General features: G+C 41.7%; 2 protein-coding genes across 7 annotated transcripts in view; both read right to left on the bottom strand.

Moving 5' to 3' along the window:
- cherp (calcium homeostasis endoplasmic reticulum protein) overlaps nt 1-3,197 on the bottom strand; it is a 58,004-nt gene extending 54,807 nt beyond the window's left edge. For 2 of the 4 annotated variants that reach the window (XM_033621884.2, XM_033621885.2), the window contains exon 1: nt 3,034-3,197. In XM_033621884.2, coding sequence (XP_033477775.1) covers nt 3,034-3,058 — 25 coding nt within the window. In that variant the 5' untranslated portion in view covers nt 3,059-3,197. Of the gene's footprint in view, nt 1-2,896; nt 2,915-3,033 lie in introns of those variants that run through there. The other 2 variants (XM_078169070.1, XM_078169071.1) reach the window with 1 other exon arrangement.
- A 13,520-nt stretch (nt 3,198-16,717) lies between these two features.
- LOC117253728 (lysine-specific demethylase 4A-like) overlaps nt 16,718-27,373 on the bottom strand; it is a 61,220-nt gene continuing 50,564 nt past the window's right edge. For 2 of the 3 annotated variants that reach the window (XM_078169067.1, XM_078169068.1), the window contains exons 21-23: nt 18,558-18,677; nt 17,544-17,636; nt 17,143-17,427 (exon numbers count right to left, since the gene is read on the bottom strand). In XM_078169067.1, coding sequence (XP_078025193.1) covers nt 17,287-17,427; nt 17,544-17,636; nt 18,558-18,677 — 354 coding nt within the window. In that variant the 3' untranslated portion in view covers nt 17,143-17,286. Of the gene's footprint in view, nt 17,428-17,543; nt 17,637-18,557; nt 18,678-27,373 lie in introns of all 3 variants that reach the window. The other variant, XM_078169069.1, reaches the window with a different exon arrangement.

The raw sequence follows: 27,373 nt of genomic DNA, 5'->3' as shown, positions 1-27,373 counted from the left end.
CCATTCATTAGGAAATGAAATATACAGAGCAAATTCTGGGTACAGACAGAGCAGTAGAATGTCAGGTACAGTCAGAGTGAAACTTATCCATGTATTGCACTGAATCTGATGTGATCTGATCAACTCTGATCAAACTGACTGATCAATTATCCACACCGTGACTCAAAACTGCTGCTGAGGAAGAACGGAACTCATCAAGAGTTCTGTGTGTGCTAAGTTCACGGACCTCCAAAAACCACCGAATTTAGAGAGGGGACACGGACATACACACGATAAGAAGGAAAAAAAAAGAAAAAAAAAAAAGTAAAGTTATACCTGAATCCAAGTGCCCTTATGTGTGTTCTTTCTATGTCATGGACAGACATACCCTAAGAAATGGCTTGGCTACAATTAGGGTTGCAACGGTATGAGATTTTTAGAGTACCATAACGTCCCAGAAAATATCACAGTTTCATGTTAACGCAGTATTACAGAATTTATATTATTATCAGTCAGAATGACCCTTTAAGGACTGAAAACATAAGGATTATTTTGGTTGAGCAAATGTTTTATTACTATAACTGAAACTTGAAACCATTTAGTTAATGGAAGTATGCGTCAAAAGTCTCCACTTAGAAAATAACTAAAATAAAGGGAAGATTCTCCATCCAGTTGCATTTTTTCTAAAAAATATCATAGATAAGCAAATGTATACGGTATGATATAACCATCTACTTATATCATATTGTATATAATATACCTTGACACCGGTATATTGCTGCAACCCTGGCTGCAGTGCTCCATTATAGAGGTCACGTTGGGTGATGAGGTTGTCAAATTTATTTAAAGCTGTTGTTGGTAACATTTAGAAAACATAACTTTTTTCTCATTTGCTGAAAAACTGTCACTATATCCACACCGCACTAAATGAGACAGATCTGTGAAAAAACATTACACTCCTCTGCCTACTCCATTATCTTATAGCATTTCTAATGGGCATACTGCTTGTGAATTAAAACAACCAATCAGAGCTGAGGAGTATCTGATGCAACTGTCAATCATGTCAATCGCTGCTTATGAACTTTGGTCAACTGTCAAACTAGGCAGTGCTGATCACATATGTATCAACTTTCTTTTACTGCATTGCTGGTTTCTCTCCTTCAGTGTTTTCAGTGACACTTTTTAATGTACTGTTTAACTGTACAATGAGAAAATTGGTCTGGCCAATGGGTGGTGTTTGGTACTTTGGCTAACTATTTTCAATATGGTGGCCGAATCACTAACCTTTTCATTTTACACTAGTAAACAGTACACTAAAATATGTTTGTGAAAACATCTGAGGTGAGAAATAGGATATTGGGGTTGCAGCGATATACTGGTTTTAAGATATATTGTGATAAAAAAATGTGTCTTTTATCATACCATGTACATTTGCTTATCTACAATATCTTTTTTTTTTTTAAATGCAACTGAATGGAGAATCTCCCCTTTAGTTATTTTTTAAGGGGAGACTTTGTTTTTACACATACTTCCATTGACAAAGTGGTTTCAAGTTTCAATTACGTTAATAAAACGTTCAACCAACAATAATCCTTCTGTTTCCATTCCTTTAAGGGTCATTCTGATAATGATATAAATTATTTAATACCGTGAAATCGCAATATTTTCTGACACCATGATTGTACTGTGAAAATTGCATGCTGTTGCAACCCTAAAAAAGGCCCAGTATTACCTACAAAAAAACAAAACAAAACACTACTACTTGCAAAAATAAGGAGATGCAATGACTGCACACACTTAAGCAGCACATAAAAACAGTAACTTTACATAGCCCTGAGTAACAAACTCATATCCAACCAGGATTTAGATTCTGACATAGGCTACAATAAACGGTCCCGAATTAATGTGCTTCTATCCGTGCTACAAGCTGAATCAATGAGGAAATGAAACAGCTGTCTGGCTGTGTCAGAGAGAGGGGACAGCGAGGACAGACAGCGTTCGCAGGGTTTGTTGATGAAAACCTACCAGGGGGCAGGTTAGGTTCACAGAGTTAGTTACCACAGTAACTGACAGAGTTTAATGTAACTCTCATTCTGAAACCGAAAACCCAGAGTTTCCCTCATCTCAGTGCTAACTACCTCACAGTTTTCACTAAATCTGCTTTTTAAACAGGGCCCAGGTGGTTAAAAGAGTCGTTGATAATCCTGAAAAATGCCTTCAAAACAGTGCTACCTGTAGTTAAACAATCGTCTGGGTTTTCAATGGCTGCCTGGGTAGTAATGGGTATAATCTTTCAGAAAAACCGAAGAGGCACAAACCAGGACTAATTCTGACCATCGCTGTGAAAATGGACAAGTTATGTGTAGGCCTATCTGATCAGCTCATCTTGGGTTTTTAATCTGAAACACCTAAATTCCCGCTCAAGAAGGAGAACTATGTGTACAGGCATCTGACGGTTTTAATGACATCTGATTTTTTTTTTTACACACACACACACACACACACACAGATATTAGTAGTGTAACGTTAGCCTGAGAAGAGGTGATCCTAGTTTCCCTGTACTCATCCAGGATTGATGGTCTGCACTCCAAAAAACACTGAAGTAAGCATGTCACATATTAACGGTACATATCACCCATTCTTACATTAGCTAAGCTAATATTACTAATTTTTTATATGGCTTACGAAGAATTTGACAATGGCACCAAAAGAGAAAAGAAGGAAATCGTAAACTTGGACGAAAAATAAATGACTGCATCCGTGAAAGTTAGTTGACTTAGAAAATACACTCAACTACTCAATCTTTACGTTAGCTAACGTTACTACAAAACTACTCTAAAAGCCATCCTATTTCACACTGCTTAACACTGGTACAAAGGTGTATACAAAAACCGGTTAAATAAACATGCACATGTACCTACTGACGTTACTAACGTTGGCCGACATGCTAAATGTCGCGGTGCTGCATTGTGTTGAATTGCAGCATTAGCTCCAGGTAGCATGGGTGCTAGCTCACAGCTCATACAACGCAAGGAATGTAACGTTACTGCTCACCTTCGGGGGGATTGGGCATATCCATGTTTGTCGTCAGTTACAGCGATCCCGCTGAGCCTTATTAGACAGTCCAGAGATCAGTCAACTCGCTTTACTTTTCACTAAATGGTTTATAATTGACAAAAAAAACGCACTTGCGCTCCCCCCGTATCGTACACCGGAAGTATTATTACACAGAAACAGCGCCATGAAATAGAGCCGTCTGATTATTTTACAGCGCCACCTGGGGATTGGAAAACGATACTACTACTATTACTACTACAACGATTACTTCTTCTTCTTCTTCTTCTTCTTCTTCTTCTTCTTGAGATAGTATTAGATAAGATTAAAATAATACTGATCCTAATAATGATTAGCCCTTCCCATCTAGTCCCCATTCTATTGTAAAATTTCCAGTTTTCCCAGTTGAGCCTAAACACTCTCAAAAGCTGCTGTACATCTTCTCAAGAATCACCCACCATCCAGAAATCTCCTTGCCACATCTATGATTATTTCAATTTTCTCAGATTTTCTTTCAGATCTAGCAGTTCAGTTAATAACTGTCGTCACAAAGGCCAAAAAACTTCATCTCTTCTTTACAAGCAATATTCCTAATGCTTCCTAGCTGACTTGCCTTCCTAGCTGACTTTAATTCCCAACACAAAAAGGTCTCCCTTTTATTGACTCCCTATTTCTTTACTGAACAATGACAACAAGAGATTTACCTCAGTGATTGCTGAACAAATTAAAAATGTATCAGATCCAATTACTGATAAAGTCAAATAAAAAAATATATATTTCTAATATATCATCATATTATGTATCAGGCTTGTTTTAGATGAAAGTGATTATTCATTTTTATTCCTTGATGAAATGTATCCTTTTTCTGGACTTCTATAAAGCGTGTGATACGGTAGAACATATTTTCATATTTTGTTCCATTGAAAAAATTGGATTTGGGGACTTTTTCTTTAAAGCCATTAAAACTACATTCTCCAAACGTAATAGCTCAATCAGATTGAAAAAATGATACATTCCCAGTTTAGTTTAAAATCCATCAGGGTCAGTCAGGGTTGTCTGGCCTCCCCATATTTATTCATTCTTTGTACTCAGCTTCTTACTAATCATATTAAAAATAACACATCCAAAGGAATATCCACTGCAAACAGATATAATAATGCTTATGACACTACCTTGTTTTTAAAAAATATCCAGCAATCTCTCTGTTGGATAATAAGCAGATATGTAATACAACTGACAAAATACTGTTCAACTCTGTTTGGAAAAAAAAACAGGACTCATGTGGAAAAAATCTTTTACAATGAATAATCATGATGCCGGTGGACGCAACTTCTCAATTTTACCACTCTTGATAATACCTTCAAGGTTAATTGGATAAAGTGATTTCTAAACAACACTTCTTCCATTTGAAACTTTATACTTAACAATATTTTCTGTAAGATTCGAGGCCTTGAATTTCTTCTTTTGTGTGATTATAAAAGAAGAGAAACTTCCCTTAAATTTGTCTACATTGCTGACCACCGTGATTGGTTTGCAATCAGCTGGTTGGAAATTATTCAGATTGCCACCTCAAAACTATACCTGTGTTCAAAGAACTTGCATTAAATTAAAAATGGTGTCATTTACTATAGGCTATATGCCCTCAAAAATGCTTATTCTCCATGAACTACATAGACAGACGGACGGACGGACGGACAGACAGACAGATAGATAGATAAAATCCCCCTCACACCCTCTCAGGGTGATATCTGTGTCATCCTCAAGCTCGGGTCCTCTACCAGAGGCCTGGGAGTTTGAGGGTTCTGCGCAGTATCTTAGCTGTTCCTAGGACTGCACACTTCTGGACTGAGGCTTCGGGTGTTATTCCTGGAATCTGCCGGAGCCACTCTCACTGCCCCGTGTGCTCCTACTAGCACGGGGACCACATCAACCTTCCACATCTGTTCCAGTAGTTCTTTAAACCCTTGATACTTGTCCATCTTTACATGTTCCTTCTTTCTGATGTTGTTGGTGTGGGGAGCAGTGAGACCTGGCATTAGGGGAGTGTCTCTGGGATGCCAGAGATCACTGTCTAGCCTCCTGGAGGTGTTGTGGGACCAACTAGACAAAACACTGGTGAAAGGAGGTTCCCACCTGATGACCCCAAAGACATGTTAGTTATCACAACTTACTGGTCTGTATAGTTAAGCCTTGCCATAATAGCTTATCATAGGGCTCAGGAGGTAATTCACTGAGTGCTAATCCTTTCTCTAGAGCACAAACTTCTTGTGTTTATTTGAATTCAGAACTAGCCCAGCAAGTGACTACTGTGAATAGGGCAGCTGACAACAAGGGAAAGACCATGTGACCACTTGGAAAGACAGCTGACAGGAGGGAAAAGATCCCAAAGGTGCTGGCATGGGCTAGCAACCCATGGTAGCAGTGGTGAGGCCTAGCAGCCTTACTACAACCAAAATTAGCTACAGCCAACATAGGGAAAATACCCCAAGAGTCAGCAAGAGCTGGGGTGGAAAATGACTCACAGATGGATTACATGGTAACAGACATTGGAACGGACACAACTATGCATTGGATCTGGGCTAGAATTAGCAGCCCTCAGGACAAGGCGAGCGCATCTATAGAGGATAAAAGTAGCACAGTCAAGAACAAGATGCTTGAGGTTTGTCCTTTTGGCTGGCAGAAAGTAACATAAATAAAAGGCCTCAGAACTCATCAGGGAGAGAAGAACTGTGTGACAAAGAAAGGGCAGAGTAGCCGCATTGATCAGTACTTCCTAAGAAGTCAGTCGAGTCAGTCGGATGAAGTCCGGCGGCAGGTAGAAAACCACAGTTCGCAGGATATCAGTAACACTGCCACTGAGGAGGAGGAGGGGGGTTAGTAAGAGAGGATGCAGGTGACACTGAGGTCAGTATGCCAGTCAGAGAGAGAACCATGGAGCAAAAGGTTAGAGTAAGATGGCCTAGGGCAAATGATAGTAAAGAATAGGAGATAGTTACTAGAGGTTTGTCAGTAATCTTAAGTAGGCTTAGAGGAAATGCAATAGAAAAGTTAGAAAAGATGGGAGATATAATTTACTCATATGGTGCAGAGAGGTTTGGGTGAGGTTAGGGTACAGTCAGGTAAGTCTAGGCAGCAAAGAGAAATAGAGAAGTTAGTTAAGGAAAGGAGACAGTTAAGAAGGCAGTGGAAAAAGGCTACAGAAGAAGAAAGGGAGGGAATTAATGTGTTGCAAGAGGCGTTGTGAAGCAGGCTAGCAGTTCTTAGAAGGGCAGAGCATCTCAGGAAAAAGAGGAGGAAGAAGGAATATGTAAGGACAGGTTTTTTCAGGGACCCTTTTAAGTTTGTTAAAGAATTGTTCAGCCAGGAAAGGGAGGGCAGCTCAAAGCAGAAAGGCTAGAGGTTGAATAATATTTGAGAAATACGTATTCAGATGTAGAGAAGAATAGGATAGTAGGTTTCCCACCGGACATCCCTCCATTAGGAGGGATAGAGCATGAGATAGATGTCAGGCCGCCTAGGAAGTTTAGGAGGTGGTTAGGCATGCAAAGGCTTCTTCGGCCCCAGGGCCTATTGGAGTCCCCTACCGGGTTTATAAAAGTGCACCTGATATTCTTAAATTTTTGTGGAAACAGCTAAGAATAGTTTGGGAGAAACAAATTATCCCAAGAGCATGGCATAGGGCAGGGGGTGTCCTCATTCCTAAGGAGAAGGAGTCTGTGGACCTTAGGCAATTCCGGATGATTTCTCTCTTGAATGTAGAGGGGAAGATTTTCTTTAGCGTAGTAGCGCAGAGATTAGCTAGCTACTTAGAAAGGATTAGCTTAATAGATACTATGGTACAGAGGGCAGGAATACCAGGTTTTGCAGGGTGTTTAGAGCATACTAGCATGATCTGGCACCAGATTCAGGCAACGAAGATTAAAAAAGGGACCTGCATGTAATATTTTTAGATCTTGCAAATGCGTTTGGTTCAGTCCTGCATAGCCTCATTTGGAGTGCGTATGACTACTTCAAAGTGCCACAGGTAGTTGTTAACTTAGTGAAAGCATATTTCAGGATATTAGGTTGTGTCTAAGTACGGCAGGTTTCACAACAGGTACCAACCTGTTGTGAAACCTGCTGTACTTAGACAGGCTAGAAATAGGCATTATGGCAGGGTGTACAATTTCTCCATTAGCATTTACTATGGCGATGGAAGTAATCATCAGGGCTTCTAAGTGGGTGGTAGGTGGGGAGAGACGGCAGAATGGGTTGCATCTTCCACCAGTTAGGGCTTACATGGATGACATGACACTGGTGACTACAACAATGCCATGTACAAAGAGGCTACTAGAGAAGGTAAATAAGAACCTCAAGTGGGCCAGCATGAAGATCAAATCTAGTAAGTCTAGAAGCATCTCGACACGTAGAGGGAAGTTAAGTGATAGGAAGTTTGTCATAGATGATGAGGGAACCTCTATATCCTAGGTTAATGTGGCCATTGTCAATTTATGAAATTCCAATATCCGTTGTGAAGGGAATTGAAAGGTCGGTTAGCTCCTATATTAGGAAGTGGTTGGGCGCTCCTAGGTGCCTAAGTAGTGTTGCATTGTATGGAAAAGGGATACTTCAGCTGCCAGTATCTAGTTTAACAGAGGAATTTAAATGTACCAAGGTCAGGACAGAGCTCGTGTTATCTGGGAGTAAGGATGTGGTAGTTAGGAGTGTGGTTACAAATCCAACCAAGGAGAGGAAGTGGAACCCAAGATTGGCAGTTCAGGAGGCAGAGGCAGCTCTTAGGCATGCAGAGATTGTAGGTAATGTTCACTTTGGCCGGGGAGGCCTGGGGCTTGGCTCAGGCAAACTGGTATGGAATAAAGCAGGTCTCAAAGATAAAAGAAAGCTGGTTGTGGAACAGATACGCAGGCAGGAGGAGATATTAAGGGGTGCAAAGGTAGTGGCCCAGGCAGGGACAGTGGTTGAATTGGGAAAGTGTAGAGAAGAGGAAGCTTAGTTGGAGGGACCTCTGGAGTATGGAGGAGAATCGTATTAGATTCCTGGTAGGGGTTACATATGATGTGTTACCAACCCCCCAGAACCTAAAACTGTGGGTAAATGGGGACCCATCATGCCCATTGTGTTCAGGTACCGCAACCTTAAAGCATATTTTGTCAGGCTGTAAAGTTAGCTTGTAACAAGGCCAATATACATGGCGACATAACCAGGTGTTGAAATGTTTAGCTGCAGACATCGAAGGGAAACGAAGACAGGTAAATTCAGAAGGTTTTAAGAATAGCAGCTTAGCAGTTCAGTTTGTCTGTGAGGGGGAGAAATACAGAGGGGATAAGTTTGTAAGAAGGCAAGGGTGTGGCCGCCTAGAAGGTGCTTATGATTGGGAAATGCAAGTAGATTTAGGGGGAAAGCTTGTTGTTCCCCAGGAAATAGTTTGTACCAAGCAAAGGCCTGACATAGTGTTGTGGTCAGTGAGTCAATGGATAGTGTATTTCATTGAGCTGACAGTTCCTTGGGAAGACTCAGTGGAAGAAGCTTATGAAAGAAAAAAAGCTTAGGTATGCAGACTTAGGAGCAGAAGCTGAGCAGCGAGGATGGAAAACCAGGATTTGTCCAGTGGAAGTGGGGATGTAGGGAATTCATAGCAAGATCAGCTGTCTTGCTCCTGGGGGAACTTGGAGTGCAGGGACAGAGTTTGAGGAAGACAGTGAAGGAAATGTCAGATGAAGCAGCCAGAGCTCAACAGTGGATCTGGACAGGAAAAAATAATGTCAGTTGGGGGCCAGCAGGGGGAACTACTAAGCAGGGTACATAACTCCTTGAGATCAGGTGGAGAGATCCACCAATCAGTCCTCTCAGGAGAAAATCTAGGAAGAGGAAGGTTATTTAAGTGTGGGAGTGGCCTATTTGAATCCCTTTTGTTTGAGACCATGCTGCAAGGTGAGTGTGTTTGCTGATCCTGTGAATTTATCTATCTCCTTTAACTTTAGCTTATATTGGAGTTATGCTATGTAGCATGTGAAATAGAGTATGGTGATGTGCTAGAAAAGGTAGTATCAGCACTGTCTCTACCTGGAGCTTGCATGTACGGAGCCTGGGTTTGTTGAAGGTGGCAGTGCTGTTTAGGTTGACAAAGCCATGTGTAAGTAAGGTAAAGGAGGTTGTTGGGTTGGTGCAGGGAGCAGTGAGACCTGGCATTATGGGAGTGTCTCTGGGACACCAGAGATAACTGTCTAGCCGCCTGGAGGTGTTGTGGGACCAACTAGATGAAACACTGGTGAAAAGAGGTTCCCACCTGATGACCCCAAAGACATGTTAGCTATCACTGCTCACTGGTCTGTATAGTTAAGCCTTGCCATAATAGCTTATCGTATCGAGTCCTGATCCTTTCTGTAGAGCACAGACTTCTTGTGTTTATTTGAATGAATTGTTGTTGGCTGGCATCGCCACATCTACCACCACTGCCCTCTTCTGGTGTTTGTCAACCACCATGATGTCAGATTGGTTAGCCAGCAACTGTTTGTCAGTCTGGAAGCTTAGGTCCCACAGGATCTTAGCCCTGTTGTTCTCAATCAGCTTCGGTGGTGTGTCCCATTGGGATTTGGGTCCATACTGGGTACAGATGTTCTTGTACACTATCCCAGCCACTTGGTTGTGCCTCTCCATGTACGCTGATCCTGCCTGCATCTTACACCCTGCCACTATGTGCTGGACATCTCAGGGGCATCTTTGCACAGCCTGCACCTTGTGTCTGATCTGCTGTGGTAGACCCTGGCCTCTATGGCCCTTGTGCTCAGGGACTCCTCTTGTGCTGTGATGATAGTGCCTCGATGCCGTCTGTCAGTCCAGCATTCTCCAGCCACTGGTAGGTCTTCTTGATATCAGCCACATCATCTATATATATATATATATATATATATATATATATATATATATATATATATATATATATATATATATATATATATATATACACATCTATCTATCTATCTATCCATCTATCTATCTATATATATACAGTACAGACCAAAAGTTTGGACACACCTTCTCATTCAATGCGTTTTCTTTATTTTCATGACTATTTACATTGTAGATTCTCACTGAAGGCATCAAAACTATGAATGAACACATGTGGAGTTATGTACTTAACAGAAAAAGGTGAAATAACTGAAAACATGTTTTATATTCTAGTTTCTTCAAAATAGCCACCCTTTGCTCTGATTACTGCTTTGCACACTCTTGGCATTCTCTCGATGAGCTTCAAGAGGTAGTCACCTGAAATGGTTTCCACTTCACAGGTGTGCCTTATCAGGGTTAATTAGTGGAATTTCTTGCTTTATCAATGGGGTTGGGACCATCAGTTGTGTTGTGCAGAAGTCAGGTTAATACACAGCTGACAGCCCTATTGGACAACAACAAGAAAAACGAGTGGCCATCATTACCTTAAGAAATGAAGGTCAGTCAGTCTGGAAAATTGCAAAAACTTTAAATGTGTCCCCAAGTGGAGTCGCAAAAACCATCAAGCGCTACAACGAAACTGGCACACATGAGGACCGACCCAGGAAAGGAAGACCAAGAGTCACCTCTGCTTCTGAGGATAAGTTCATCCGAGTCACCAGCCTCAGAAATCGCAAGTTAACGGCAGCTCAGATCAGAGACCAGATGAATGCCACACAGAGTTCTAGCAGCAGACCCATCTCTAGAACAACTGTTAAGAGGAGACTGCGCGAATCAGGCCTTCGTGGTCAAATAGCTGTTAGGAAACCACTGCTAAGGAGAGGCAACAAGCAGAAGAGATTTGTTTGGGCCAAGAAACACAAGGAATGGACATTAGACCAGTGGAAATCTGTGCTTTGGTCTGATGAGTCCAAATTTGAGATCTTTGGTTCCAACCGCCGTGTCTTTGTGAGACGCAGAAAAGGTGAACGGATGGATTCCACATGCCTGGTTCCCACTGTGAAGCATGGAGGAGGAGGTGTGATGGTGTGGGGGTGTTTTGCTGGTGACACTGTTGGGGATTTATTCAAAATTGAAGGCACACTGAACCAGCATGGCTACCACAGCATCCTGCAGCGACATGCCATCCCATCCGGTTTGCGTTTAGTTGGACGATCATTTATTTTTCAACAGGACAATGACCACAAACACACCTCCAGGCTGTGTAAGGGCTATTTGACCAAGAAGGAGAGTGATGGAGTGCTGCGGCAGATGACCTGGCCTCCACAGTCACCGGACCTGAACCCAATCGAGATGGTTTGGGGTGAGCTGGACTGCAGAGTGAAGGCAAAGGGGCCAACAAGTGCTAAACACCTCTGGGAACTCCTTCAAGACTGTTGGAAAACCATTTCAGGTGACTACCTCTTGAAGCTCATTGAGAGAATGCCAAGAGTGTGCAAAGCAGTAATCAGAGCAAAGGGTGGCTATTTTGAAGAAACTAGAATATAAAACATGTTTTCAGTTATTTCACCTTTTTTTGTTAAGTACATAACTCCACGTGTTCATTCATAGTTTTGATGCCTTCAGTGAGAATCTACAATGTAAATAGTCATGAAAATAAAGAAAACGCATTGAATGAGAAGGTGTGTCCAAACTTTTGGCCTGTACTGTACTGTATATATATATATATATATATATATATATATTTAATTAAGTGAATAATTTCTTATTTTCTTTGATATTTTGTCATATGGATATGCAATGATGATAGTTAGGAAATATGTATGTTGATGTTTCCTAATGTTTGGTCTCTATTTGATCATGTGACAAGACAATACGATACGGTCGCTAGTTTAGGCACAAAATCTGTCAAGACTGACGAGCTGAGCAATCTGCAAGTCAACTGAGCAGTCATGCCTTTTAAACAGAAAAGCAGCAGTAAAAAAGGATAAGAGAGAAACCAACACGAGACAAAAGTGGCAAAGCTCCCTAAATTAGATTTACTTGGAGTTTTTATAAACAGTGGACAGTGTTGTGTGTGCGCCTTATAACCGATAACTAGCATGCACTAGGGCACGTGGTAACTACCTTGTGCCACTCTTCTAGACTCCAAGGGAGTTCCCTATTCTACTACTGCTTCACCACCCTGCTTACAAGATGACATTACAGTGGGGTCTAATCACCTAAGACTACTCACATTTCTCGAACTTATGTGCATGTCCTTTTTTCACTCAGTCTCTCATTGAATTTTTTGCTAAATAACTGTTGCCTTTTACTCCCAAATTTGTTACAAGAGAACATAACATTTGGCTGCTGTCCACCTCAGCCTCCTGAACAGGCAGCAAAAGAGAACAAAGGAAGGCAACTGACTGCCTGCTGTCATGTTCATTTCTGATGTTAATTCACAAGAAAAATAATAATAGTAAGAATTAAGTAAAGATAGTTCATGAGTCCCAAATCTTCAGTCTAAGTAAAGTGTCAAGTCATTTGATCATTTAAGGATGAGTCTCAGGTCCAGTCTCAAGTCAATGTGTCTATGCAACTTAAGTGCAACTCAAGTTCAAGATGATCTCATGTTTTTTTCAATGACTTACATTTATAACTGCAGAGTTGATGGCTTATTAAAGCAAAAGTGTTTATTAATAACTTGACAATTTAGCAACCCACCAGTAAGACATTTTTCATACCTTGGCAACCCAAAAGTTGCTCTTATTAATGGCTTAGTGACTTGTTCAGCTTGTAAGTTAATCACAGCATCTAAAGAGTACCTCATGAGAAAAACTAGTATCAAGAGATATAAATAAGAGCTGAGTAAATGAAGACAGATAACAGCACTGAAGAAAATTCTTTACTGAAACAAATTAATTTTACAAACTGCTTCAATGATAATCTGGAAGTTGAGTTATTTCTCTTCAGGAGGAGACAGCAACAACAGACAGCTCATCTCCTGGGTAAACAAGTAACATCTTAAAATAGACTAGATGACATTTACACTTCACAGGTTTCTGTGAAAATACACATAGAATATATTTTACAAAACAACGCAATAAAATAGAATAGAAAAATCCCCCCTCTCCATGTACAACTCTGTTGATACGTTATGAATAAAATAAATTCATTCTCCACTGGGCTGAGGCAGGCGCTTTGAATTGGCAACGGCTAGTTAGAAAACTAGCATTCCTCTTCCTGCAGTCTAACGCCGGAACAGGATCAAGTTCACAGGCAAGTGATGACATGCGAAGGCCACCATGTCCCAGTAACAAGTGCAATGTGATCAATGGGCTTTGCCAAGAGAGAGGGCCGCACAATCCATAAGACATTATATAAACGTCCAATTAACATTCTAAAAACAGACTTTTTTAAAAAACAAATTAGCAATGGCAGCACACAACTATTCAAATGTCCTCACAAACTGGACTTAAATAAAATTGCAACGCACAACTTTAAGTAGAGGAGTGAGGAAACAACTGCTTAGACAAAAGTGCATTAAAAATCTGAATGGGTTCTTTAAAATGCATCTAGAAAAAAAATGGAACATACATCATCAACCTGAACCTCTGCAGTATTACTGCAGACCCATGTCTGTAATGCACAAGTTACTTTCTCAAAGCACCTTAATAAATAGGCTGGTAAAAACAAGTCAATGTGTAAAAGCTAAATTCACTTCTACTAAATAAAACGTAAAGGAATGCAGCTCCTAGTTAAAGAGGAGGCATCATCAGTCATTTCAGTGGCATTGCTCCCATTTCAAGAAATGCTTTATCCATATGTTATTATTTTTGTCTCCATTTGTTACAACCATGTTGGTTGGAATGCTGGGATGAAACGTGTCTACTACTACTCTGTGTATATGTATGTGAGAATGGAGTGAAAACTTGAATTTCCCCTTCAGGACTGAAGGCCAAAATGTGAGAAGGTTCTTGTCATACTGAAGTTGTAGGGAGGTTCTTTTAAACAACGTGAAAAACTGTTCAGTAAAAACTTTTAAACTGCTCACACAAAGTTTGCAGCAATCTTCTCTTTAGCTCAATATGGCCAAACCCCAGTTTATTTTCACAACATAGAATGTATTGTCTGCTCAATTCATTTGTTGGTCAAACTTATTTTAATAACAAATTATGAAACCAAAATAATCTCAATTCAAAGGCCACATTCTGGCTTTTTTAAAGCTTCAAACTGCAGTTGAAAGCCCAGATGAAAGCTCTTGAGAGGAACCTGTGAGATAAAATTATTTTGTTGCACTACTCTTCCTAAGGTTACAAATGAATGCCATGCTCAACCAATCCTCATCAAAAATGTTTTGAAATTTGGTAATGTTTTTTTTTTTAAACTCTCAATTACCGATACCCACTTCAAAATGCAAACTATACTCAGAAGTTTTTTTTTTTCTTTCTTTTTTTTTTATAGACCAAAATGTGTTCGTAGCACCAAGTAGTGAAAGCTGTCAAGTACCAAAAAGCTGTAAGTTAATATCTGGTCAAACCTGTAATCATGTTTGCCTACTCTTTGATGAGGTTGTTGCAGACAACTACTGAAATTTTAGCCAGTTTAAGGCAAAGTTCTTGTACAGCTATTTGTCTTTAGGCAGCATGTAAGAACTTTGGCTTCGTTATCTTCCATGCACACTTGTGTAAAATCTTTCAAAATTTAAAAGTTTTACAATTTGTAAAAGATATCAAAAAAAGTATTTATATGGTTATCAGTACAGAAACTCAGCTACTGCTCCTGCACTAGTATAGAAAAACTCTCAGTAGCTTCAGTATTGTGAGGTGTTTTTTTTTTTTCTTGTATATGTACTTGCTTATAAAATCTACCTTTATCTTCATTGTTTCAACATTTTGTGCATTATTCCAAGCTATCAGATAATTAATTGATACAAACTTTATGGGCTAATTAAAAGGATAATGCCAGTGCAATTTTCTTTTCTGATTTCCACCTGTTAAATCATGTAGATGGATTCTAAAGACTGTGGCTATATCAACTCATGTTAGGAAAAATACCCGCTTCAATGATGTGTATTATTTAACTTGTGAGGTTTGTAAAGCCAATGAGGTTTTCATCCAGTAAATGGAGCGGATGACTAATGAGATCACTGTTGGGCCTTGCGTAGAGCTCTGCACATCTGGTTCCTTTTTCTGAGATACAGGACTTTTTTGTTGAGGTAAGGGCTTGTGTTGGCTTGGTTATATCAAATGGAATTTATTGAGAAACTCTTTGCTATGCAAATCATCTCTGTCCATTTGTTGCAAGTAGATATGCAATATCATTTGGGAGCAGACAAAGCAAAAGAGGGGAACTGCCCATTGGTTCAACAGCCCATTGGTTCGACATCCCATTGTTCCGACCATATTAAACTCATTGTTCCGAAGTCCGTTCCAAAATCATCATGATGCCCTGTGGTTAAGGTCTGGTTAGGTTTAGGAGCAAAAAACACTTGATTAGGGTCAGGAAAAGATCGTGGTGTGGGTTAAAATGAAAAAGAAAGTGACAAACACATAAGCCGTGAGCCTGCTCTCCCTCAAGCCGGTCGCGGCGCACCATACGCCCGCCGCGAGCCGTTCAGCACCGCAGACAGTCGGACTAATGGGATGTTGAACCAATGGGCTGTCGAACCAATGACATGGAACCGCAAAAGAGACAGAGTGTGGCTAGTTTAGCCTGGCAAGCTAATAGTAATCCAGCACTTAAGAAATACACCACTCAGCCAAAAGTAACATGTTAAAGTAACATCGATCATTTTGTTAAAATGCAATGCTTTGGTAAGAAACTTTGGGTCCTGAGATTCATATGGATGCAACTTGAAATGCTCCTGACCTGTTGCCCTGGTGTGGTGTCTGGCTCCGGAGCATTTGTTGAGGATCCTTTGAGTCCTGTGGTTTATGAGATGGTGTACCAGCACGTCCCATGGATACTTGAATAGATTGGAATCTGGGGACTTTGGAGGCCAGGTCAACACCTTGAGCTTTTTGTCATGTTCCTCAGGCCATTCCTGAGCAATTTTTATGGTGTGGCACAGCATATTGTTTTGTTGGGGGAGCACTTCCATCAGTGAGTGCCATTACCATCAAGTGGCATCCACATGTATGCCAGGACCCAAGGTTTCCCAGCAGAACACTGCATTGTAACATGATGATCACCTGTGGTTTTAATGTTTTGGCTGATTGATGTATACACGGTTAGGGTCCTGATATATTCTGTTATATTGTAGGCCTGTTTTGGAAAGCGGTCCTATGTCAATATCTAGTTTTAAGGACTTAATTATTCTAATTTACATGCTCACATGGTGCGCATTCCTAAATAAAGTTGTGTTGAGTCAAATTAGCATGGTTGAACTCTAGTCTAGCCTCTTCAGAATATGGCAGGTATGAGGGGTAACAGCTTTAGACCTGAAATGTCAAAAAGTCAATTAGTCAGTCAAAAGAAAATTAATCATTTCAGTCATTTTTTTAAGCAAAAATGCCAAATATTTACTGGTTCTAGTTTCTCCAATGTGAAACTAAATAAAAATTGAATAATAATACACAACATAAATATGTTCATTTCAGGTCAGGGAAATTGCGATGAGCATTTTTCATGCATTTCTCACACTGCATAGGCAAAATAATATCGTAGATAAAAAAACTGGCCAATTAATTAAAAATAAAAATAATAATTAGTTGTGCCCAAAACCATTTTTGATAATTTCAGCACAAGTTTAAGGAAATTATACCCTCAAATTAACAATTTGGGCACACAAATTAATTCATAAATCAAAGAATGTGGGGGGACAGGAACTAAAGGACTAACTATAATAAAGCTGGTAATTTTGAAAGACTTATTCCAGGGTACAATTTAGTAAATTACAAATTCTAAATAAAATAAATCAAAACCTTTACCTCTGAAACTTGAGGGGCTCCATATCATAGACACTAATTAGTGTTAATTTAAATGTATTCAACATTACTGTAGATTAATGTTTAACACCAACATTGTCTTTTTCATGGGTGCCTCACTGTCAAAATGCTCCTTTACTAAACAAATGCCATTTTTGCATTGCTTCCTACTTTTATGTACTGTCAGGACTGGATGTCAGCCTACTGAAAGACTGAAATGAAAAAATACTGCTGTTTCTTTGATCACAGTCAAACAAAGCAAAAATAATTCTTGTTGAATTAACATAGATGGATAAATGAGAAGTAAGAAATCAATAACAGTCCAAAGCGGGTCCTGAAGGAAGTCATCTGGAGCTACGCTCTCTCAGTGGCTAGCTGCAATGTTAAGGTACGGTGAGCACAGTTCAGTCTGTCAGTGCTGGTGGTGTGTGGGTGAGCAGACAGGGAGTGAGGGTTACTCCATGATGGCTCTGTATATCACAGGCTCTATGTAGTCTCCTCTGTAACGTGAGTTAATCACTCTCTGTCTCTTCGACTCCTGGATAATCTCCTTCTCTTCAAAGATGCCATCAAATCTCATGTCCGATGCTTTAGACTGCAGAGACAAAAACAAATTTTAGTTCCAAGTCCTTCTTTGTTAAATAAACATAGAGAATTAGAAACGCATATATTGTTGATAAAAGGGTGTGTGTGGCTTTGGGTTGCATTTACCAGTCTGGATTTGACTCTCTTGGGGAGTTCCTCATCCAGAGAGTAGACATCATCTCTCTTGGCTGTTAGCTGTGACCCATCCTCGAATTCCACCTACATTCCGAATGCAGCAAATACAAGAATGACACAAATGCAAGGGTCACAATGACCTTGACCTTTGACCACAAAAATCTAATCAGATCATCAAGTCCAAATGAATGTTTGTGCCAAATTTGAAGAAATTCTCTCAAGCTATTCTTGAGATATTTGGTTCACAAGAATGAGATGGATGCAAGGTCACAGCGACCTTGACCTTTGACCCTTAACCACCAAAATGCACGTAGTTCATTCTTAAGTCCAAGTGAACATTTCTACAAAATATAACCGATCTGTCCATTTGTCAAGAGGCATAAAAATGTCTCTGCAAAAGGGAAAAAGGCATAACCTAATTTATCTCTGAGCAATCCTGATTAAACTCAGTGAATATATCCTGCACTAAGTCCTGAATGAACCCACCAAATTTCATTAACATCTGATAAAAGAGTTATCAAAAGGTGGGACTTTAAGTGTGCAATTTTTGAAATGCTAGATACATTGTAATGATGAAACAAGTGTAAACCAGCTGTAGAGACTTGGATCAGCTTTGTGAAGCCTGAAACCCACTCATTGCCACTGGTGGCTTTTATTTTGAGCAATTTAGCTGCTTCTTTCTGTCGGCTGAGAAAGGGCATGAATGTGGGGTTGCCACTTGTGGCTATATTAAATTTATTTATTTTCTATTGCTTCAGTGTACACCTCCAACACACACATTTACGCAAAAGATGCAATACGTAACAACACATTCCATGACCTAAAAGAGTGAGTTTAAAAATCTTACATTACCTGCCCCTTTCTTTTGCTAAAGTTTTTTAAACCAAGTTTTCCGCCATTGTAATTGTATTCTTTACATTACTATTGTTAGCCCATTGCACTATTAATTACTGCGAGGCTGGTATATCACACAAAAAATACACACAAACAGAAAGAAAATCTTACCAGGTACATGTGGATGGCATGCGCTGCCACAAATTTGGCCCCATACACCAGGCCATCTGTCCATCGCACCTGGACCACTTCACCCTGGGCTGGTGGTCCGAGCTGAGCACAGTCTCGGCTCTAACAGACAAAACACAGAGTTCTAAACAAGCTGAGCACAGGCATAGATTTTATGAGGCCTGACATGCACATATCATGGATATGGATTTAAATATTCACAAGGACACAAACCTTGTTCACCCTTTAACTGAAGGTAAATGTAAATACTGAAGCTTCTTTCGCATAAAGCAGGTTTACATGTCTGCATTGAATCGATGTTGTATCTAAAGTGTAGAGTCTGTGTAGAAGCGCAAAGTGCAAGTTCCAGCCATGCGGACCTCCTATTTATTTGTGTAAGCTGAAAAACATTTCCCTTTGTGGAAAAAAGGTTTGATTTACTCTCATTTCACAGATAAGACACAATACAACAAATTTTGAAGACATAAAGCCTCCACAAAAGAGAATCTTAACTCTTGTGTGTGATTTACCCTGGCTGCATACGAGTAGAGAAAAAGTCTGTTAACCACTAGGTTAATTTATGCAATGGGGAATTTCATTGGCTTATACTAATAATGTTAGCATGTTCTATAAAAATAAATGTGTCTAGTATAAGACAATTGTTTTGTGGGTGAACTTTGTGAGTTATACTGGAGTTGAATTTTTTAACATTACCTTTGTTAAATTTTGCTGTTGTACCTGATGTCATATACCAAAACCACTGACTTACAGTGGTTCTCAACTGGCGGTTTTTGGTTCTATATGTGAGGACAATGTGTCTATTATAAAACAGTTGTTTTATTTGTGTACCTTGTGAGTCATAATGGAACCGAATTTTGTACTTTTGTTTAATATTGCTATTAAGCTGTGTTTTATGTGTGTTTTAGGTGTGTCAGTTAAATCGATCAAACTTTACTGCACTTCACAGAAACTCAACACAGTGGCACAGAAACCCACCACCAACTAGTGTTTTGGAGGTGGCACTGCAGAGCTACACAGACACATTACTACACAGATACAAATGCTCACAACAGTGTAGGCCATTTGTGTAGGCTCTGTGTAGAGCCTACATTTATTTATAAACCATCCTTGGCGCACTACAACAGCTCACATGGTAAAGTACACACTGAACATTTCCACAGCACTAATTCTTTCAGTAAAACTAGAATTACTGCCTCACAGTTGTATGCCTCTGTGCACCAGTCAAGCTTCTCTTACAGTTTACATCCATGTCTGGACGCTTCACACACATCCTACCCCCTGACATCATAGAAGATCTATACAATCAGCACAGTTTCAAGGTGGACACCCAAGATTAGAGTCATCAGTTCAGTATCTGTCCAGATGTCTCCCCTTCTGTTCCTGTGATTTGACATTGAATAATGGCCAGAAAAGTGTTTTGAAGGTATCTACATAAAGGTGACATGACACTGTCATAACTATGACATGACACTGTCATCAACTTGTCATAAACATTATGTAAATGTCATAAACGTTTATGACTGCTATCATTAAGTGTCATTCGGCTTTTGTAATGACAAGTTGACAGTATTTGGGTTGTCTTGATTATGACAACTTGACATTAATTAAAGTGACATTACCAGAAGTTGTCTTTGTCATGGCAAGTTGACATTAAATTTGTTGGGGATGTCCTCATTATGTCAACTTGACATTAACCAGGATGACATTACCAGAAGATGTCTTTGTCATGACAAGTTGACATTCCAAAAAATGCACCTCTTTTTGTGTTTATGACAAGGTGACATAATGATTATTATAATTAGATGTCCAAGGTTACAGACCAATTCTCACACTCGGTCAGATAGATGTCTGGCAGGATACGACACAAAACTGTCATGACCAGTGTTCGGGGTAACACGTTACAAAGTAAATTAACAAAGTAATGTGTTACTGTAATCAGATTACATTTGTCTGTAACGCAGTAATGTAACGCATTACTGTTGATAACTTGCAGGATACAACACAAAACTGGCTGTCATGACCAGTGTTGGGGTAACACGTTACAAAGTAAAGTTACAAAGTAACATCTTACTGACCTCACTCACGTGACCTGACTGTGACTCTGGCGCGATAAATGGCAGAGCCACATGAGACTTCCTTTGAGAGGTGGAGATATGCACACTACTTCGAAATTTGTTGCACGAAAGGACGAGAATGTGACGGTAAAGTGTAAACTGTGCCCAGGCCATAAACAACTCTCAACTGCTGCAAACACGTCATCAAATCTCTCCAAGCACCTGCACAGGCAACATGCTAACATAAAGCTAGTAGCTAAAGACCTGTGGACCCTGAGTGACGCTGGAGATAAGCCAACACCAACCAAGCAGCCAAGGCTTGCAAAAGGTATCAACAAAAGCAGAGATAAATAGGCTTGTAGCAGCATACATCGTGGAGGAAATGTTGCCTGTTTCAACAGTGGAATCGCCATTTTTCCAAAACATACTGAGCAAAACACAGCTAACAAGGAGCAGATGGCCGCCATCAGACAGGAAAACTTTTGCAAGCTACCTGGATCAGTGTTATGTGAAGATGGAAACTGAGCTAAAGAAAACATTTGAGAGCTTAGAGTATGTGTCAACTTTGGCAGTCTCCTGCCAATACTGGAGATTTTGACGTCAAAGACACTGGCACTGCAAAACGATGAGCAGGATGTACGTATGCCACAGATCCCCACCTCCAGCAGTCATTGACTATTTGAAGTCGGGGTCAGAGATGGAGATTCAGAACTGTCTCCCCACAATAAAGACTATTTGTATGAAATTCAACACAGCAACACCCTCTAGTGCACCAGTGGAGAGGCTCTTTAGCCTGGGCAGTGTTGTGCTGACTCCGAGGAGGAACAGGTTGTCTGACAAACAATTTTAGAGACTCCTCCTCATGAGGTATAACCTTCTTTGGTAAGCATGTCCAGTAAGATGGAAAAATGTGCTGTAAAGCCCTAGTTTGGTGAGTGAGCTCAAGTGAGTTGAGTGTGTTTGGCCAGTTAAATGCACAGTTCAAATGACATTTTATATGCAATGTTGTTTTCCTTTGAAGTCTCATCATCATCTGATATGATGATGAAGGCCAGTATCTTATTTTATTTATTGATATTATTTTGAACATTCGCACAGTTGAAGCAGAGCCACGAGCAGATTCGCCAACGTCTGTGCATTTATCCCTCGCTACGCCTGCGCGAAGACATAGATCACCATGGTGATGCGTTGGTGGACTGTAAATATGGAGGCCAGGTTGGTTGAGCTGTGGCAACAGTATGAGTGCCTGTTCGATGTTTCTTCTTCCACCTACCACGACCGCTATCAACGCTGGCAGGAGATAGCCAATATTCTTCAGCTGCCTGGTAAGTTTTTTCTGCTCTCATTTTCAAGCAAGCGAAACAAACATACAAGCTAGTGCGCTAGACGAGGTACAACACACACACACACACACACACAGAGGGTGCACCCGGCTGTAGCTGGCTTATCTCCAACTCTTGTTGTAAAATGAACAAACCATACTGTCCACGTCTCTCAAGCCATCTGCGATTCCATATGCGCCGACACCACTTCTTTTTGGATGTTTCGGCATACAGTATAGCGCAAATCATCAAAGCAAACCGCTTGTCCTGCTTCGTTGACAACAACGGCACTTCCGGAACAAATCAGAGCTTTCAAATTTATCTTTATTGACAGCTGTCAACGGGCAGGAGAGTCAGCAGGGGCCGACGAGCCGTTTTCACCCGTACAGTGTGAGCTCTCTGATCGTGCTTGATGATCGGAACTGTTGGGAATAGAATGATTTTATGTGTTTTACTATAAGTTGTGTTTCACTATATAAGTTTTAGATGTGTGAACAATGAGAATACTGAGATGATTTCAGCTGATCTGAATGTGTTTGCTTTGCAGAAGTGGAGAAGTACAGGAGAGGAAGAGACATGAAGTCTGAGGAGCACATACCGCAATGCTTAGATAATTAGTTTCATATATGGTAAAAAGAATAGAAAGTGATGTACAGATAGCAAGATACAGCACGTATAGGGAGTTGTGTTGTGCTCTTGTCTTTCAAAACAGGAACCACGCCCCCACCGCCAGCGGGAAGGAGTCAGATTAACACGAGGCAGGGGCATGGTGTGGTGAAGGAGGAAGTGGAACTGCCAATGAGAAGAGGACAACACCTTGAGTGCACAATGACACTCTGTTACGCTCAAATATACTGGTCAGGGAAAGGACAGGAGGTCAGACTTCGTGAACTGACACACCTTTGTTGTTCGTCAGGGACGTGAAGTTGAGACCCAGAGCTCTGTAATTTTATTCCTTTACTGCTTAATAAACTACATTAACTGAGACCGAATATCTTCTCCTATTGCTTCATTAAAGAACACGCAGGACTGAGCTTACACATAGCACATTGGAGAGTAGGATGAGCCCCTAGTCCATCAGAACGTACAGTGTGAGCACATAAATTGTGAGCTTTGGCCGCACATCGCAGACGATTCACTCCATGGTGATCTATGTCTTCGCGCAGGCGCAGTGAGGGATAAATGCACAGACGTTGGCGAATCAGCTCGTGGCTCTGCTTCAACTGTGCGAATGTCTGTGCCGGCCGACCAAAATTTCTGACATGTCAGAAATTCATCCGACCGTCCGACCGTGGTTCTGGAACAGATGATTGCCCCCCCCCCCCCGTACGGCAAAAGACGCACGACGAAGCGGAAATCCGGCCTGAGCATCGGCAGGTCGTGCGTCTCAAAAATCGGGTCAAATACGGCCAAAAATCGTACAGTGTATGCTGGGCTTAATTGGCAATTAAGTTATGGTGCATCCCAGGTGATGTGATGGAGTAATCCAAAAGTAATGCCAGTAGTGTAACTAATTACTTTCAGCAGTGAGTAATTAAGTAAAGTAAGGCATCAATCTTAAAAAAAAAAGTTACTAGTAATCAGTGTTGGGGGTTGTTACTCAACTAGATATCTCATGATATCTTAATGACAAATCAAAATGATACCATTTTACCTGAGGTCAAATAATTTATTCATTACACTCATAATGGTGTCATGACAGCCAGTTTTGTGTCATATCCTGCCAAACATCTATCTGACCGAGCGTTAGAATCGGTCTGTAACCTTGGACATCAGAATCAGAATCAGAAATACTTTATTGATCCCCGAGGGGAAATTATTTATGTTACAGGTGCTCCTTGCAAGACAGGAAAGATACATGAAAATATAAGAAATTTAAACAATAGTATTAACAAATATATAGTTAAATAAACAGGAATTATTAACAAACATAAACGTAAATTATATATGTACATGTATATATGTATATATATATATATATATATATATATACATATACATACATATATATATATATAGTAAACAAATTTACACAAACAGAATATATACAGTCAGGGTGAACGGGGTTATTGCACAAGTTAAATTAAGTTATTGCAGTGTGTGAAAGTCTCAGGGCCACTCAGAGGGAGGAGTTGTACAGTTTGATGGCCACAGGCAGGAATGATTTCCTGTGGCGCTCAGTGGTACATCTTGGTGGTATGAGTCTCCCACTGAAAGTACTCTTGTGCCTGACCAGCACATGGTGGAGTGGGTGTGAGACATTGTCCAAGACAGTTCATAGCTTAGACAGCATCCTCCTCTCTGACACCACCATCAGAGAGTCACACTCCGTTCCCACAACGTCACTGGCCTTGCAGATCAGTTTGTTAAGTCTGTTGGCGTCCGCCACCCTCAGCCTGCTGCCCCAGCACACAACAGCATAGAGGATAGCACTGGCCACCACAGACTCATAGAAAATCCTCAGCATAGTCTGGCAGATGTTGAAGGACCTCAGTCGCCTCAGAAAATAGAGACGGCTCTGGCCCTTCCTGTAGAGAGTGTTAGTGTTCTTAACCCAGTCCAGTTTACTGTCAATGTGTACCCCCAGGTACTTATAGTCCTCTACAATGTCCACACTGACCCCTTGGATGGAAACAGGGGTCACCGATGTCTTGGTCCTCCTCAGATCCACAGCCAGTTCCTTTGTCTTTGCCACGTTGAGCTGCAGATGGTTCTGCTCACACCATGTGACAAAGTTATCCACAACAGCCCTGTACTCATCCTCATCACCCTTGGTGATACATCCAACTATAGCAGAGTCATCAGAAAACTTCTGAAGATGGCAGGTCTCAGTGCAATAGCTGAAGTCCGTGGTGTAGAGGGTGAAGAGGAAGGGAGAGAGGACAGTCCCCTGCGGGGCCCCGGTATTGCTGACCACTCTGTCTGACACACAGCGTTGCAAGCGCACATACTGTGGTCTGCCAGTCAAGTAGTCTACAATCCAGGACACCAGGGGGGCATCCACCTGCATTGCTGTCAGCTTGTCACCCAGTAGAGCTGGACGGATGGTGTTGAATGCACTAGAGAAGTCAAAAAACATGACCCACACAGTGCTCGCCGGCTTATCCAAATGGGCGTAGACGCGGTTGAGCAGGTAGATGATGGCGTCCTCAACTCCAAGTCGGGGCTGATAGGCGAACTGGAGGGGGTCCAAAAGTGGCTTGACCATGGGCCGGAGCTGCTCCAAGACGAGTCTCTCCAGGGTCTTCATGATGTGGGAGGTCAATGCCACGGGTCTGTAGTCCTTGGAGCCACTGGGACGTGACGTCTTTGGCACAGGAACAAGGCAGGATGTCTTCCACAGCAAGGGGACCCTCTGGAGACTCAGGCTCATGTTGAAGACATGCTGAAGTACTCCACATAGCTGGGGGGCACAGGCTTTGAGCACCCTGGGGCTGACACCATCAGGGCCTGCAGCCTTATTTGAGTGGAGTCTCATCAGCTGTCTTCTCACATGGTCAGCAGTGAAGCACATTGTGGAGGTGACGACACGTGGGGGAGGGGTGTAGTCCTCATGATGGAGAGAGCAGTCAGTCTGACCACGGGGGGATGAGGTGTGAGGAGGAGGAGGAGGAGGGGGGGTCAAGCAGGAGGGTGTTGAGGTGTGAGAGGGAGGAGTGGGGGAGGAGGGCAGAGTGGGAGATGGTTGACCAAGACAGACAGCAGAAGAGTCAGGGGGGGGGGATGGGCAGGGCCAGCAGTGTCAAATCTGTTAAAAAACAGATTCAGTTCATTGGCCCTGTCCATGCTGCCTTCAACTCCTCTGTGGTTGTTGGTCCTGAAGCCAGTGATGGTCCTCATTCCACTCCAGACCTCTCTCACGTTGTTCTGCTGGAGTTTCCTCTCCAGCTTCCTCCTGTACCTCTCCTTAGCCTCCCTGATCTTCATCTTCAGCTCCCCCTGTATTGTTCTCACCTCCTCCCTGTTACCAGCTCTGAAGGCCCTCTTCTTTGCATTGAGGATGGCTTTGATGTCCTTTGTTACCCACGGTTTGTTATTTGGATAACAATGGACAGTCCTGGCTGGGACAGTGGAGTCCACACAGAAACTGATGTAGTCTGTGATGCATTCTGTGAGCCCGTCGATGTCCTCCCCATGTGGCTCACAGAGTGCCTGCCAGTCTGTCACCCCAAAACAGCCCTGCAGTGTCTCATAAGTCTCCTCCGACCATCTCCTCACTGTGCTCATGGTCGCAGGCTGGCTCTTGACTAGTGGTACATAGCAGGGGTTGAGGTGCACCAGGCTGTGGTCTGACCTACCCAGAGGGGGGAGGGGGGAGCAGCTGTATGCATCTTTGGCGTTTGCATACAGCAAGTCCAGTGTCCTCTCCTCTCTGGTAGGACAGCTCACATACTGTGTGAATGTGGGCAATGTTGTTGCCATGGTGACATGGTTGAAGTCACCCGAGATAGCTATGAAGGCACTCGGGTGTTTAGTCTGCAGGCGGGCTATGGCGGAGTGAATGACATCACATGCCGACGTCGGGTTGGCAGAGGGGGGGATGTAAACAGTTACAATAATGGCATGTGAAAACTCCCTGGGCAAATAATACGGCCTGAGTCCAACAGCGAACAGTTCAATGTCCAGGCAACAGATACGTTCCTTAATGGAAATATGGTCAGGACTGCACCAGCGGTTATTTACTACAACAGCAAGCCCCCCTCCTTTGCGCTTACCGCTCTCGGTGCAGTCCCGGTCGGCCCGAACAGTCTGAAAGCCGCTGATGGAGACGTTGGTGTCGGGAATGTCCTGGTGAAGCCATGTCTCAGTGAAGCACATAAGACTACATTCCCGGTACTCCTTCTGACTTTTGGCGACCGCTGTCAGCTCGTCCATCTTATTTGCCAGTGACCTCACGTTGCCCATGATGAGAGAGGGGAGACACGGCTTATATCTTCTCTTCTCCACAAGCCTCCGTTGTCTCAACCCTGCTTTTTTCCGCCGCTGTTTACTTCCTCCCCTGCATCCTCTGTGTGTTTTCCTCCACAGTTCAGCTGGTATCTCTGATGTTCCGGCCGCCAAGCCAGCCGGCCTCAGCACGATCAGCTGATCTCTGGAGTAAACAATGCGGCCATGAAGTTGTTGCGCAATGGTGCCGGGTCCGAATGAAATAAGTAATTCCAGGGTGAGGAAAACGAGTACAACTCTCTCAATCAGCATGTTTTGAGAGGGCGCAGTTCCAAAATTACAATCACAAAAAGCCAGCACAAATACCAAACTTAATAAAGCAAAAAAGTAAGAAAACCGAGAAAACAAGCAGGAGCGACTGCAACAGGCTGCACGCGCGGGCGCATGCGCTCTAATCTAATTACATCTAATTATAATAATTATTATGTCACCTTGTCATACACACAAAAAGAGGTGCATTTTTTTTTTTTTTGTC

The sequence above is a fragment of the Epinephelus lanceolatus genome, chromosome 6 (assembly GCF_041903045.1).
Source record: "Epinephelus lanceolatus isolate andai-2023 chromosome 6, ASM4190304v1, whole genome shotgun sequence".
Taxonomy (NCBI): Eukaryota; Metazoa; Chordata; class Actinopteri; order Perciformes; family Serranidae; genus Epinephelus; species Epinephelus lanceolatus.
The sequence above is the reverse complement of the archived record's forward strand: the minus strand, read 5'-3'. Positions and strand labels throughout refer to the sequence as shown.